This window comes from Xenopus laevis, chromosome 2L, assembly GCF_017654675.1.
Source record: "Xenopus laevis strain J_2021 chromosome 2L, Xenopus_laevis_v10.1, whole genome shotgun sequence".
Lineage (NCBI taxonomy): Eukaryota > Metazoa > Chordata > Amphibia > Anura > Pipidae > Xenopus > Xenopus laevis.
This window is the reverse complement of record NC_054373.1, coordinates 187,955,785-187,968,585: the sequence shown is the minus strand read 5'-3', so window position 1 is coordinate 187,968,585 and position 12,801 is coordinate 187,955,785. Positions and strand designations below refer to the sequence as shown.

General features: G+C 40.8%; 1 protein-coding gene across 1 annotated transcript; it reads right to left on the bottom strand.

Annotated features, from left to right (window-relative positions):
- Positions 1-9,770: 9,770 nt before the first annotated feature.
- LOC108708806 (protein FAM181B) lies at positions 9,771-11,894 on the bottom strand. Its single transcript, XM_018247845.2, has one exon. The coding sequence runs from the start codon at positions 11,331-11,333 to the stop codon at positions 10,329-10,331; it is 1,005 nt and encodes a 334-aa protein (XP_018103334.1). The 5' UTR covers positions 11,334-11,894; the 3' UTR covers positions 9,771-10,328.
- Between the last annotated feature and the right edge of the window lie 907 nt (positions 11,895-12,801).

Sequence of the window (12,801 nt, the reverse complement as noted above, 5' to 3'; positions counted from 1 at the left end):
TCCTCTGTACTAAGCACAATTCAGCAGGAACAGTCCCTAAGTTTGCTCATAGTCTGTACAGAGAGATCCCATAAAACTATGGCAGCATAGGTATTCCCTGTACTAAGCACAATTCAGCAGGAACAGTCCCTAAGTTTGCTTAAGGGCAGAGACAGACGTGAAGATTTGGGGAGATTTAGATTGCCTCATGAGGAAAAATTGGGAAAACGACGTGCTGCAAGTGCCATTGTGCCGATGGTTAAGTTTCTAGCCAGCAGAATGACTTTTCAGGGAGATTAGTCGCCCAAAGAAGAAGCGATTTCTTGCAGGCGACTAAATCTCCTCGAATCTTCGCGTGTCTCTACTCTCAATGTGTTATTTTTTAACCCCAGCTACTATTTCACTCTCTTTCCTTATATATTTGCTTGTTAACTATGTCCGACAACTTTGGCAAAACTTCAAGTCATAGAGTTGTGAGGGAGATTATCTGATCAAATCACAGATTTGCTCTTTTCCATGTTCTTGAACCTTGAAAGCAAATTGTATGGAGTGTGTTTTATAAAGAATTGTGCCCACGGGTGGGATAGGAATCATGGGAATGGATTCTGATCAAGGAGAATAAGATCGATGTATCAGTTGGTATAAATAAAGAGAACTCCTGTACAATATCTGGTGTACGACAGACATTACTGCTTTACTTAAAAGCTCCCCTAATGGACAGAACAGCTTCTTCTCTATCTGAAAGCTCCTCTTCCAATCCCTGTAACCACATTATAAATGGGGTGCATAGCTGTGAACTTGTACCGTGGCAGGTTTAATTATTGTTAATCCCTTTCAGTTCTCAGGTTCCAACAACGTAGCAGAAATAATCTGTCTGGCTTCTGCTACATTGTTTCAGGAGTCAGAACCAGCAGTGCTGAGGATATAAACAGACACAGACAGACACTGCTTTCAATGGAAAGTCTTTCATTATGCAGAAAAACTGTTTTTGGGGTGGAGTTCCCCTTTCAACTCCTTTCCATCTCCTTTATTGTGGTTTGTATAGAACAGAAGCCTTTCGTATGTCAGCACTTGCCATTGTTCCGACCCGCAGATGATATTGTGCCGGTGCAGCCCCTTTGTATTGCACTGTGCCATATGGCAGGGCGACTCACGACACTTTGTAATGGCAAAATCACTGAGGCACCTGAAAGGCCAGAGGAGAATCAATGGGGAAGCAGAAGGGTCTGGAGCAAATAGCCACAATGGCTTTGTCTTGGGCAAGTCACAAGTTCAGGGAACGGGAGGGGGCTATAAAGCGCTGAAAGGAAAAGCACAAACAGGGTACTTTAAATTGCACCCCATACATCTGTGTTCCACATACAGCCCACCCCCCAAAACACATGGTACAGCCTCACAGACACAATTCGATTGGTGGGGGGGGGGGGTCTTCACATTATCTTCCCTTAAAGAGGAGGTCAACCTAAAAAATAAAACATTGCATAAAGAGAAAAAAAAAATTCCATACATTGGCCATATTGATTCCCTTAGACAGTACAGTATGAGGGTATAGCTTATTGTGTGCCCAGAACATTCTTTCTCTGTATATTTGTATTTATACATATGGGAGGAGGGAGGTGCCATATTGATTCCCTTAGACAGTACAGTATGAGGGTATAGCTTATTGTGTGCCCAGAACATTCCTTCTCTGTATATTTGTATTTATACATATGGGAGGAGGAGGTGCCATATTGATTCCCTTAGACAGTACAGTATGAGGGTATAGCTTATTGTGTGCCCAGAACATTCCTTCTCTGTATATTTGTATTTATACATATGGGAGGAGGAGTTGCCATATTGATTCCCTTAGACAGTACAGTATGAGGGTATAGCTTATTGTGTGCCCAGAACATTCCTTCTCTGTATATTTGTATTTATACATATGGGAGGAGGAGGTGCCATATTGATTCCCTTAGACAGTACAGTATGAGGGTATAGCTTATTGTGTGCCCAGAACATTCCTTCTCTGTATATTTGTATTTATACATATGGGAGGAGGAGGTGCCATATTGATTCCCTTAGACAGTACAGTATGAGGGTATAGCTTATTGTGTGCCCAGAACATTCCTTCTCTGTATATTTGTATTTATACATATGGGAGGAGGAGGTGCCATATTGATTCCCTTAGACAGTACAGTATGAGGGTATAGCTTATTGTGTGCCCAGAACATTCCTTCTCTGTATATTTGTATTATACATATGGGAGGAGGAGGTGCCATATTGATTCCCTTAGACAGTACAGTATGAGGGTATAGCTTATTGTGTGCCCAGAACATTCTTTCTCTGTATATTTGTATTTATACATATGGGAGGAGGAGGTGCCATATTGATTCCCTTAGACAGTACAGTATGAGGGTATAGCTTATTGTGTGCCCAGAACATTCCTTCTCTGTATATTTGTATTTATACATATGGGAGGAGGAGTTGCCATATTGATTCCCTTAGACAGTACAGTATGAGGGTATAGCTTATTGTGTGCCCAGAACATTCCTTCTCTGTATATTTGTATTTATACATATGGGAGGAGGAGGTGCCATATTGATTCCCTTAGACAGTACAGTATGAGGGTATAGCTTATTGTGTGCCCAGAACATTCCTTCTCTGTATATTTGTATTTATACATATGGGAGGAGGAGGTGCCATATTGATTCCCTTAGACAGTACAGTATGAGGGTATAGCTTATTGTGTGCCCAGAACATTCCTTCTCTGTATATTTGTATTTATACATATGGGAGGAGGAGGTGCCATATTGATTCCCTTAGACAGTACAGTATGAGGGTATAGCTTATTGTGTGCCCAGAACATTCCTTCTCTGTATATTTGTATTTATACATATGGGAGGAGGAGGTGCCATATTGATTCCCTTAGACAGTACAGTATGAGGGTATAGCTTATTGTGTGCCCAGAACATTCCTTCTCTGTACATTTGTATTTATACATATGGGAGGAGGAGGTGCCATATTGATTCCCTTAGACAGTACAGTATGAGGGTATAGCTTATTGTGTGCCCAGAACATTCCTTCTCTGTATATTTGTATTTATACATATGGGAGGAGGAGGTGCCATATTGATTCCCTTAGACAGTACAGTATGAGGGTATAGCTTATTGTGTGCCGAGAACATTCCTTCTCTGTATATTTGTATTTATACATATGGGAGGAGGGAGGTGCCATATTGATTCCCTTAGACAGTACAGTATGAGGGTATAGCTTATTGTGTGCCCAGAACATTCCTTCTCTGTATATTTGTATTTATACATATCCGTAGGAATCAAATCCTTGGAATTTTCTTTACATAAAGCCTTAAAATACAGGACAAAATGATAACAAAGAGAAATGATCTTCAATCCCTATATTCATGGTCCTTTTTCACATTAACAATTGGTCACCCCTTCTTTTGTTTGGTTTCTCTTGTGATTTTGGGGTCTTTGGAGATGTAACAAGAACCTGTTTTCCTTCCCCAAATCTTTCCCTCAGGATTCTCTTCATTCTCTTCATTCTTTGGGAATCATCTTCCACTTCCAGAAACACCACCCCCTCCAAATCTCCTTGCTCCCCCAATTCAGGGGCCCTTCCTTTCCTGCCCTTGATCCTCTATGGGAGGACTTTCCATCTTATTGCCCTGCCTTCTATATGTTCTTTGCCTCTGTCCCCATCATTTCTTCCTCCTCTCTCTCCTTATCAGATTCTCCTGCTCCAACTTCCCTGCTAGGTCCCCCCATCTCTGTCCCTCTGGCAGGAGGTACTTATTTGAGGTTTGATATTTTAGGGTATGTCAGTATTAAGAACCAGTTCTCTTGCTTCCTCTTTGATTTCCCCCCTACTGTCCATTCTTTCCTCTCCGTCCTGATCCTTATAGTGGGGAACCTCCTTCCTGCCTCCATGAACTTCCTGTTTTACTTTCTCCCTTCTCCATCCCCCATAACATTCCCATCTGGTCTCTTCTCCTCTTCTACCTGCTCCCTTCCCTTCCTGCTCTGTCACTTCCTCTTGTCCCAAGAGCTTCCTCTCCAGCCCAGGACAAGAAATGTTGTGCCAAACATCTGGGCATTCATGGTAAGTGTGGCCCATAGACACACACAGATTATAAACTGAATCGACAGATAGAAGCTGAATCCTCACTATTTGCCTATAACAATTGGGGAGACATTCTATTGTACTTGTAACTTGACCTGTACCCTCCAACCTGCCACCCACAAATCCTCCTCATTATAAACTCGCTGTCTGTGTAGTCACATGATTACATCATTGGGCAGTATGGACCTGTTCTGAAATGGTTGTGACCACTTTGATTTTGGGCATAGATATGGGGAATTCTGTAAGCCCCTCCCACTCTGAGATATTAATGAAGACGTATAGCCCATAGATTGTGGGCTGCTCCTCCTCCTTCCTCTTGCCCCGCCCACTTGATCATCACTACATTCCTTTAATTAAACACTTGGCCCTCAAAATACTCATTTGTCTGCACCAGCCTGATAAAGCGTGTCCTCCTGTCCCACATATTGGGGACTTTAGCTGTGAGTAATGTCCATAGGATTTTGCACAGTGACAGAATTCTACGCCTCACTGTCAGGCACAATGTCCTAGGCCTTTAAATCTAACTGCTTAAAGGACCAGTAACATAAAAAAAAATTTGTTTATACATAACGGAAAAAAACACCAAGACACAATTAACGTTAAATTTGCAAAGTCTTTAATAAGAAATAACTTACCGATACTCTTCAGAAAAGGCGACATGGCGACAATCCATCGTGTGGCGCTCGATTTCTCCTCCCTGTCTGCTATAGGAGATAGAGAGGAGAAATCGAGCGCCACACGATGGATCGTCAACATGTCGCCTTTTCTGAAGAACGCAAGCGGAGTATCGGTAAGTTATTGCTGAATAAAGACTTCACGAATTTAAAGTTCAATGTGTCTTTGTGGGGTTTTTTTCGTTATGTACAAACGAATTTTAAAAAAAAAAATTACTGGTCCTTTAACAGTCTCACAACTCCCTGCAGCCTTCCATTCCCTACACTGGGGCCTGTTTGTATAGAAGTCTTCCCAGAGTTTGATTAAACTCATTAGAGCTTATTACAACTGCAAACACGTTTGTGTGTCATTTGTGAGTAGAGACCCCATTTATTAAAGTTACTTGTGGCAAAATGTGCTCCTCATACTCAAACTTCCATATACTTGAGCTTATAGCTGTTCCCTTCCAGTTCTGAACTGAATTACATTGAGTTTAATTTTGACAGCTCAGCCCCGGATTGTTTGTGAAATGTCCCAATTTCTGTTTGATCTCCTGCACTGTTGCTAGAAAAAGATACAAAGTTTTTGGCAGAGCCTAGAAGACTCAGCACCTGCACTTAGATACAATTTAAGGTAAGCAAAGATACAATTGTAACTATTTAAGATAAACAGTAGTGATGTGCAGATCAATTCAATTCGACCCATTACCTGAAATGGCAACACTTGCAGCCGACCCTAGCCTGGCGCGCTCCTCTCTTTATATACACGTCCCATTGTGACATCACTAAAGGGGGCAGGGCCTGTACAAGTTTACAAAAAGTTGCACACAGAGCCAGAAGTGGGGCAGAAGAAGGCCAGAAGACATCATTGAGAAGTCGGCCCAATCCCTACCTGAACTGCAGGCTTCGGAGTCGGACCGACCCACTAATCACTATAAGCGGGTCTCTTGGGATACAGTTGCCACCTTCTGTCCCATGGAACTCTGGGTGATGTAAAGGGACGGAGCTGTGATGTAATGGGGTGGATAGAGCAGGGGCGGGCCATGATGTCAGGGGCAGAGCTATGACATAGTGATTGGCCCTGTCAATCATAGGAAATCCGGCCCGGTTTTCTTAATTTGGCAGGCAGTTTTGACCTGGGCAGCCTTTAAAAAAACCGGGTGGCAACCCCAAAAACATTTTGTCCATCTTTATGATTTTTAAATGTGTGGAGGTATAGAATTGGGTTATTACGCTCATCTTTGTTGCACTGCAAAGTCTCCAGAACTCGGATGGCTGCCATTGTTTTTACCTCCCTCGATGCTCCCGTGTTGATGAACATCAGAAGAAATAAGAGGGAAGGTATTAGCTGATTTGTAGGGATTTGTGGCTGAACATGACTGCAGGGAAATTGATGTGAATGCAACTGTGCTTACAGCTTTAAATAATCCTAATGACTAGTCAATCAAATTCTTTTTATATAAATTCTTCTATACAAACAGGCCCAGTATAGGGAGATGGAGGGCTGCAGGGAGTTGTGTCTCTTAAAGCTGCAGTTCACCTTTAAGTTAATTCATGGTATGTTATAAATCGGCTAATTCTAAGGAACTTTTCGATTGGCCTTCACTTTTCTTTTTTTTTATAGTTCTTGAATTATTTGCCTTCTTCTTCTGACTCTTTCCAGCTTTGAAATTGTGGGTCAGTGACCCCATTTAAAAAAAACAAATGCTCTGTAAGGCTACAAATGTATTGTTATTGTTACTTTTTATTACTCCTCTTTCTATTCAGGTCTCTCTTATTTATATTCCAGTCTCTTATTCATTAGGGATCAGGCCCGGACTGTTAATCTTTACACAAGATGCCATAGAACGTCACTATTTAGCTGGCTGGTCGGGAGCTGATTGGGCCTCTCTGTACTTGGAATGCCTGGGCCTATTTTGACTCCCAGTCCAGACCTGTTAGGGATGCACCAAATCCAATATTTTAGATTCAGCCGAACCCCCCGAATCCTTCCCAAAAGATTTGGTCGAATACCGAACCAAATCGGAATCCTAATTTGCATTTGCATATGCAAATTAGGGGTGGAAAGGGAAAAACATTTTGATTTGTGACAAAAAGTCATGCGATTTCCCTTCCCGCCCCTAATTTGCATATGTAAATTAGGATTCTGATTTGGTTCGGCAGGGCAGAAGTATTCAGCCAAATCCGAATCCTGCTGAAAAAGGCTGAATCCTGGCCAATCCCAGAACCGAATCCTGGATTTGGTGCATCCCTAGTATTTATATCAGTGCATGGTTGCTCGGATAATTTGAAGCCTAGCTTCAGATGGCTGAAATTACAACCCGGAGAGCTGCTGAATAAAAAGCTAAATAACTCAAAAAACACAAATAATAAAACATGAAAACCAATTGCAAATTGTCTCAAAATATCCCTCTCTACATCATACTAACAGTTCATTTGAATGTTAACAAACCCTTTAAGTAGTGATGGACGAATAAATTAGAATTTGCTGTGAATTTCTGCGTTTCACCACCAGCAAATAAATTTGCGAATATCCCCGTGAAAATTTGCCTGCGTCAATTCCCGATTTTCATGATTTTTTTGTGAAAATGTCCGTTTTCACGATTTTTTTGTGAAAACCTTCAAATTTCACGATTTTTGAGTGAAATCTTTCAAATTTCACGATTTTTTTTGAAAACCTTCAAATTTCACGATTTTTGAGTGAAACCTTCAAATTTCAAGATTTTTGAGTGAAAACCTTCAAATTTCAAGATTTTTGAGTGTAATCCTTCAAATTTCAAGATTTTTGAGCAAAATCCTTCAAATTTCAAGATTTTTGCGTGAAAACGTCCATTTTCCACGATTTTTTAGTGAAAACATTCCAGTTTCACGTTTTTTCCGGAACTTTCTAATTTCACGATTTTTCGTGAATTTTACGCCGTTTCGCGAAATTTCGGGAGAAATTCGCCCATCACTACCTTTAAGCAGTTATTTTGCGAATGAGAAGCAGAATTGTGACTGTGCAAAAACCTATGGACTTAAGTCACGGCTGAGATGCTTGTTGTCTTGATCTTTCACAGATATGAAGCCTAGTCTTTATAATACTGATGAGAAAATAAACGAAATAAAAAATAAATAAAAACCAAACTGCCTTTGTTTTAATACACAGTTTTATGATAATGGGACGACAGAAGCAAAACACAAACTGAATATCACAAGTGATGTCCATGAAAAACATTGTGAGATACATCGAGGCCATAAAGTCATTTACCCAACAGAACATTGGATTTCCCATTCCACTTTCTCTCCTGGGAGTCAAAAACTTAAACCATTATAAACGAAATAGTCTTGGTTCCCCTTAAGTTGTACAGATATGGGAGCTGTTATCTGGAATGCTTGGGACCTGGATAAGGGATCTTTCTGTAATTTGGATCGCTGTACCTTAAAGCTATTAAAAAAACATTGAAACATGAAATAAACCCAGTAGGAGTGTTTTGCCATCAATATGGTTCATGCAGCTTAATACAAGGTACTGTAGAGAGGAAATAAACATTTTCTTAAAAAATGCCATTATTTGCTTAAACTTGACTCTTTGGGAGATGGTCTTCCCGTAATTTGGAGCTATCTAGATACAGGTTTGGGACCTGTTATCCAGAATGCTCAGGACCTGGGGTTTTCATGATAAGGGATCTTTCTTTAATTTAGATCTTCATACCTTAAGTCTACTAGAAAATCATATAAACAATAAATAAAGCCAATAGGCTGGTTTTGCCTCCAATAAGGATTAATTATATCTTAGTTGGGATCAAGTACAAGCGACTTGTATTATTACACAGAAAAGGAAATTGGTTTTAAACATTTGGATTATTTGGATAAAATGGAGTCTATGGGAGACGGCCTTTCTGGATAACGGATCCCATACTTGTATAGTATTTTTTTTTTTTTTTAGGAATTATAAATTTAAACCCCCAGCAGTAAATTCATCAAGGGGATAAAAACCAAAAAACACAATTATCAACGAAAATAAAAACATGTATTTTACATTGTTCTTCCAATAATCGTTTTCTCTTTAACGTGGATTCTCTTTTTACACTTACTTCCCCTTTCACTTAACCCCCTATTTCTTTGTGTTATCCTAACGGCACCTCTTTAACTCATTCAAGGCTGAAATGCAATAAAAAAAATAATCAAGGGTGATGTTGAATTTGACTATTTAAAACATCTAAAAAAAAAAGGGGGAATATATTTTCTTTATGATTTATTAGTCACCTTCTGTTTATTGCATAGCAACCTGCCTGGTGCATAGAGAGTTAAAAGTAATACACAAGATTCTTCTACACTAGCGGAGCTGCCCTACTGCTTTCATATATATTTATTATCTATTTATTCCAACCTGTCAGTGGCCTAGGGATTCTGCGACTTACAGACTGGGCAGAATATCAGTCATTGCAGATTTCGAGACATAGAAAGCCACCTATGATGTATTAAATCAAAATTAAAGGAACAGAAAAGCAAAAAGGACCAATCATCATCATTTCATCATCATTTATTTATATAGCGCTGTCAAGATACGCAGTGCTTTATGTCACTTCTTAGATATAAAAATTAAGATTTAAGAGTTTTTAGATGGCAAGCCAGGGAGTGGGCATTAACGACTACAGAGAAAGGTTATTAAGTTTATAGGGTCCTACAGCACCTCTCTTCTCCTTCAATAAAAAATGTGAAACTATCCCTTTAAGGACATGTTGTTCTTAATTCACCAGGGTTTATGTTACAGGGGTTGTTCACCTTTGAGTTAACTTTTATTATATCTGGTTTTTGAGTTATTTCGTTGTTTATTCAGCAGCTCTCCAGTTTGCAATTTCAGCCATCTGGTTGCTAGGTTCCAAATTCCCCTAGCAACCATGCATTGATAGGAATAAGAGACTGGAATATGAATAGGAGAGGCCTGAATAGAAAGATGAGGAATAAAAAGTAACAATAACTATAAATGTGTAGCCTTACAGAGCATTTGTTTTTTAGATGGGGTCAGCGACCCCCAATTTGAAAGCTGGAAAGAGTCAGAAGAAGAAGGCAAATGATTAAGAATCTTTAAAAAAATAAAATAACGAAGACCAATTGAAAAGTTGATCATTCTATAACAGACTAAAAGTTAACTCAAAGGTGAACCGCCTCTTTAAAGGTTCTAAGGTTAAGAGAAGAGAAGTGCTGGTAGAACTGGGGATAACACTTACCCGGCTGCCCATATCCTTCTATAGAACTTTTGTTCTTGGACCGAGGTGCCTATTATCCAGCGTCCTGGCTGAACTACAACACTCAGATCTCCACGAAAGACCTGTTGTTCTACTTTCTAACCAGCCGTCTTCAAACTACACTTTATACTTATCTCTCAAATGTAACAAATATAGAAAAGTATTTTCTGTTCCTTTAACAGTTGATGAAAGCGCACGTCCTAAAATAAATAGGGGGACAAAGAACCCCCCACTACCACCACCCAAAACAATTGCACCCTTGTGAACAACATTAGTCTTGTAGAACTGAGGTACACACTCCACATCATCCTTATTGCACACGGCTCCTTTAAGGAGTCCTTGTTGACGTCTACATAACGGGGTAACTAATTCTGTTGCAATTCTGTGAGTTATAGTCGTAAAATATCTGCGGAAGGGAACAGTCAGAGGGGAAACAGGGGGTATATGTCGTGAGATTGGGGCAAGTGTCATCTACTGGGGAAGCCATGGCCGGATCCTGGTTATTTGGATACAGGGCACCTTGCAAGGGGGCACTTTTCAAAGTCTCATTGAAGCCGAGGTTGCAGGATCCCACGGGGCTCTTTTTAACTTGATTACATGGATTCCACATGTCGGAATAAAGGAAGCCACTTAACAAGTGATGGGGCTCATAGAGGGACTGCTCGGCTGAAACGTCCTGATGTACCCTCACCGATGCCCCTTGGATAATCTCTTGGTCTGACGTGTTGTTGTAATCAGAGTTTAGAAAGTCAAAAAACTCCAGAGTTTCTTGGTTACACTTTCCCAGGTCTCTCAAAGCCACCCCAGAATTAGAAAGAAGCCCCAAAGAAGGAGTCTCGGGCTCGGTGAAGAAAGATGGTGGCAAATTGCGGTTCCTTAAAGGTACCTTCTTACACCTTTCCCCACGGATCTCCTTGGCACTGTCAAAAAGAGCTGCCAGGCTTTTGCTTTGCATATTGGACTGCGTGCTGTCTCTCTTTGTAGGGGGCTTACAGGGGAAGCCTGAGGGGCTCATGCTGCTGTTACCGGGTGATGTAGGCGACCGTTTAGGAGATCCCTGATTTAAATTCCCGCTGCCCATCAAACCTGTGCACCTCTTAATCTGCTTCTGCAGGTACTTGCGATGGTTGACTTTCCTCTTTGACTTTACCGGTTTGTCCAAAGCCATCTTTATATTGCTGGAGGCCGTGTTGATGAAGCTGAGCAGGTCCTTGGTCGTTTCTTTGAAGTCACCACTTTCAACAGCTCCAAGGTAGTCCACTCCTTCTTGGTAACTTTTCTCATAGTCCGCAATGGATGCGGGAATGTACAAGGACATAAACTGGTGGTTCATGATTGGAGCTTGCACCGCCATCACTCTACGTTTATCTTTGTCCAACTCAAGTAGAACTCTATGTGCAATGGATTGTCTTCTTCTAGTAAACCATCACCGAGGTTGAGTTGATGAACAAGGGTATTTCAGTACTGATTCCAAGCTCCTATTTTTGCTTTAGATGTTTTGCGGTGTCATCGTTGAAGGCTTGCCCAGAACTTAAGGTTATTTCCCTAATCACAAACATGGAAAATCCAATAAATTTAGACGTTCATCATTTGAGATTGCCCCGGTGCCAAACCTATTGTAGCGATCAAGCTCCAGGAGAGAAGCAGCTTCCCCTCTTGGATATCTTTTTCCTCTTGTGATTTTAACTTGTTCTCACCAGGCTGAAAAGGGGAAGGAGTGGCTGGTTAGTGGGAGGTCTAGCAGCCCTAATAGTATCAGCTTTCACTAAATCCAAGGGGTGGGAATGATACAAGCCCGGCTGAGAATGAAAACTGAGCATTATTCCCAGTGAATGGAAGGGGAGAAAAAAAGGGGGCTTTTTCTCTATTGAAGGCTATATACTCATTTGCCTGTAAAGTGGGTGAAAGTGGAAAGAGGTTGTGAATTAGCACTTTATCCTATTAGATCAAGGACTTGTTGGCTTATTATTAAAGGCGAGGCCTTTCCGGTATTTAGATGGCTTTAGGTCTGGCAAAATATTAATCATAACCATTGAGAATGGATAAAGACTGAAGCAATGCCGGTATAATTAAGAATATTATCTTTAGATTCATAGTTATCTCATGGGAGGAAGCTGTCATGTTGTTTAGTCTGTTCCTAATAAAATAAAAGGGATAATTTTTGTACCCTGGGAGCATGGGAGCACCAAGGGTCACAAAAGTGGGACCCCTTATTCTCCTGTACAGAGCACTTGTATACCTCGGCTTGCTCATCAGAAGGAGCAGTCAAGCCCTATCCTTATAACAGGTGGTAAGGACACTACCCTAATACAGACTGTGTCTCCTGCCACTCCCTACCAGCCCCCTAAATTTGATCAGAGCCTGTACAAAGAGTTCCTATAAAACTATGGCAGCATAGGTATTCCCTGTACTAAGCACAATTCAGCAGGAACAGTCCCCTAAGTTTTCTCATAGTCTGTACAGAGAGATCCCATAAAACTATGGCAGCGTAGGTGTTCCCCTGTACTAAGCACAATTCAGCAGTATGTAAGTGTATGGGTGCCTATTAAGGAGGTACACGCTAGCTAAGGATGCTGGGAAGTAGTTGTTCCAAAGCATGGATATCTTTAAGACAATTAAACTCCTTTTTTTCTAAAGCAAGAACACTGCCCTATGCATGGAGATAAGGTGAAACAGCCCTAAAAGCACATAGTGAGGACAGAATGTGCCCCCAGCAAATGGAGGGGAATGGGTTGGCCTAAAACTTAATGCAAAGTGAGCAAATATCCGGTGAATCAAGGAAAGATCCGAGTTAGATCCTATTATTCCAAGCTGAATTAATT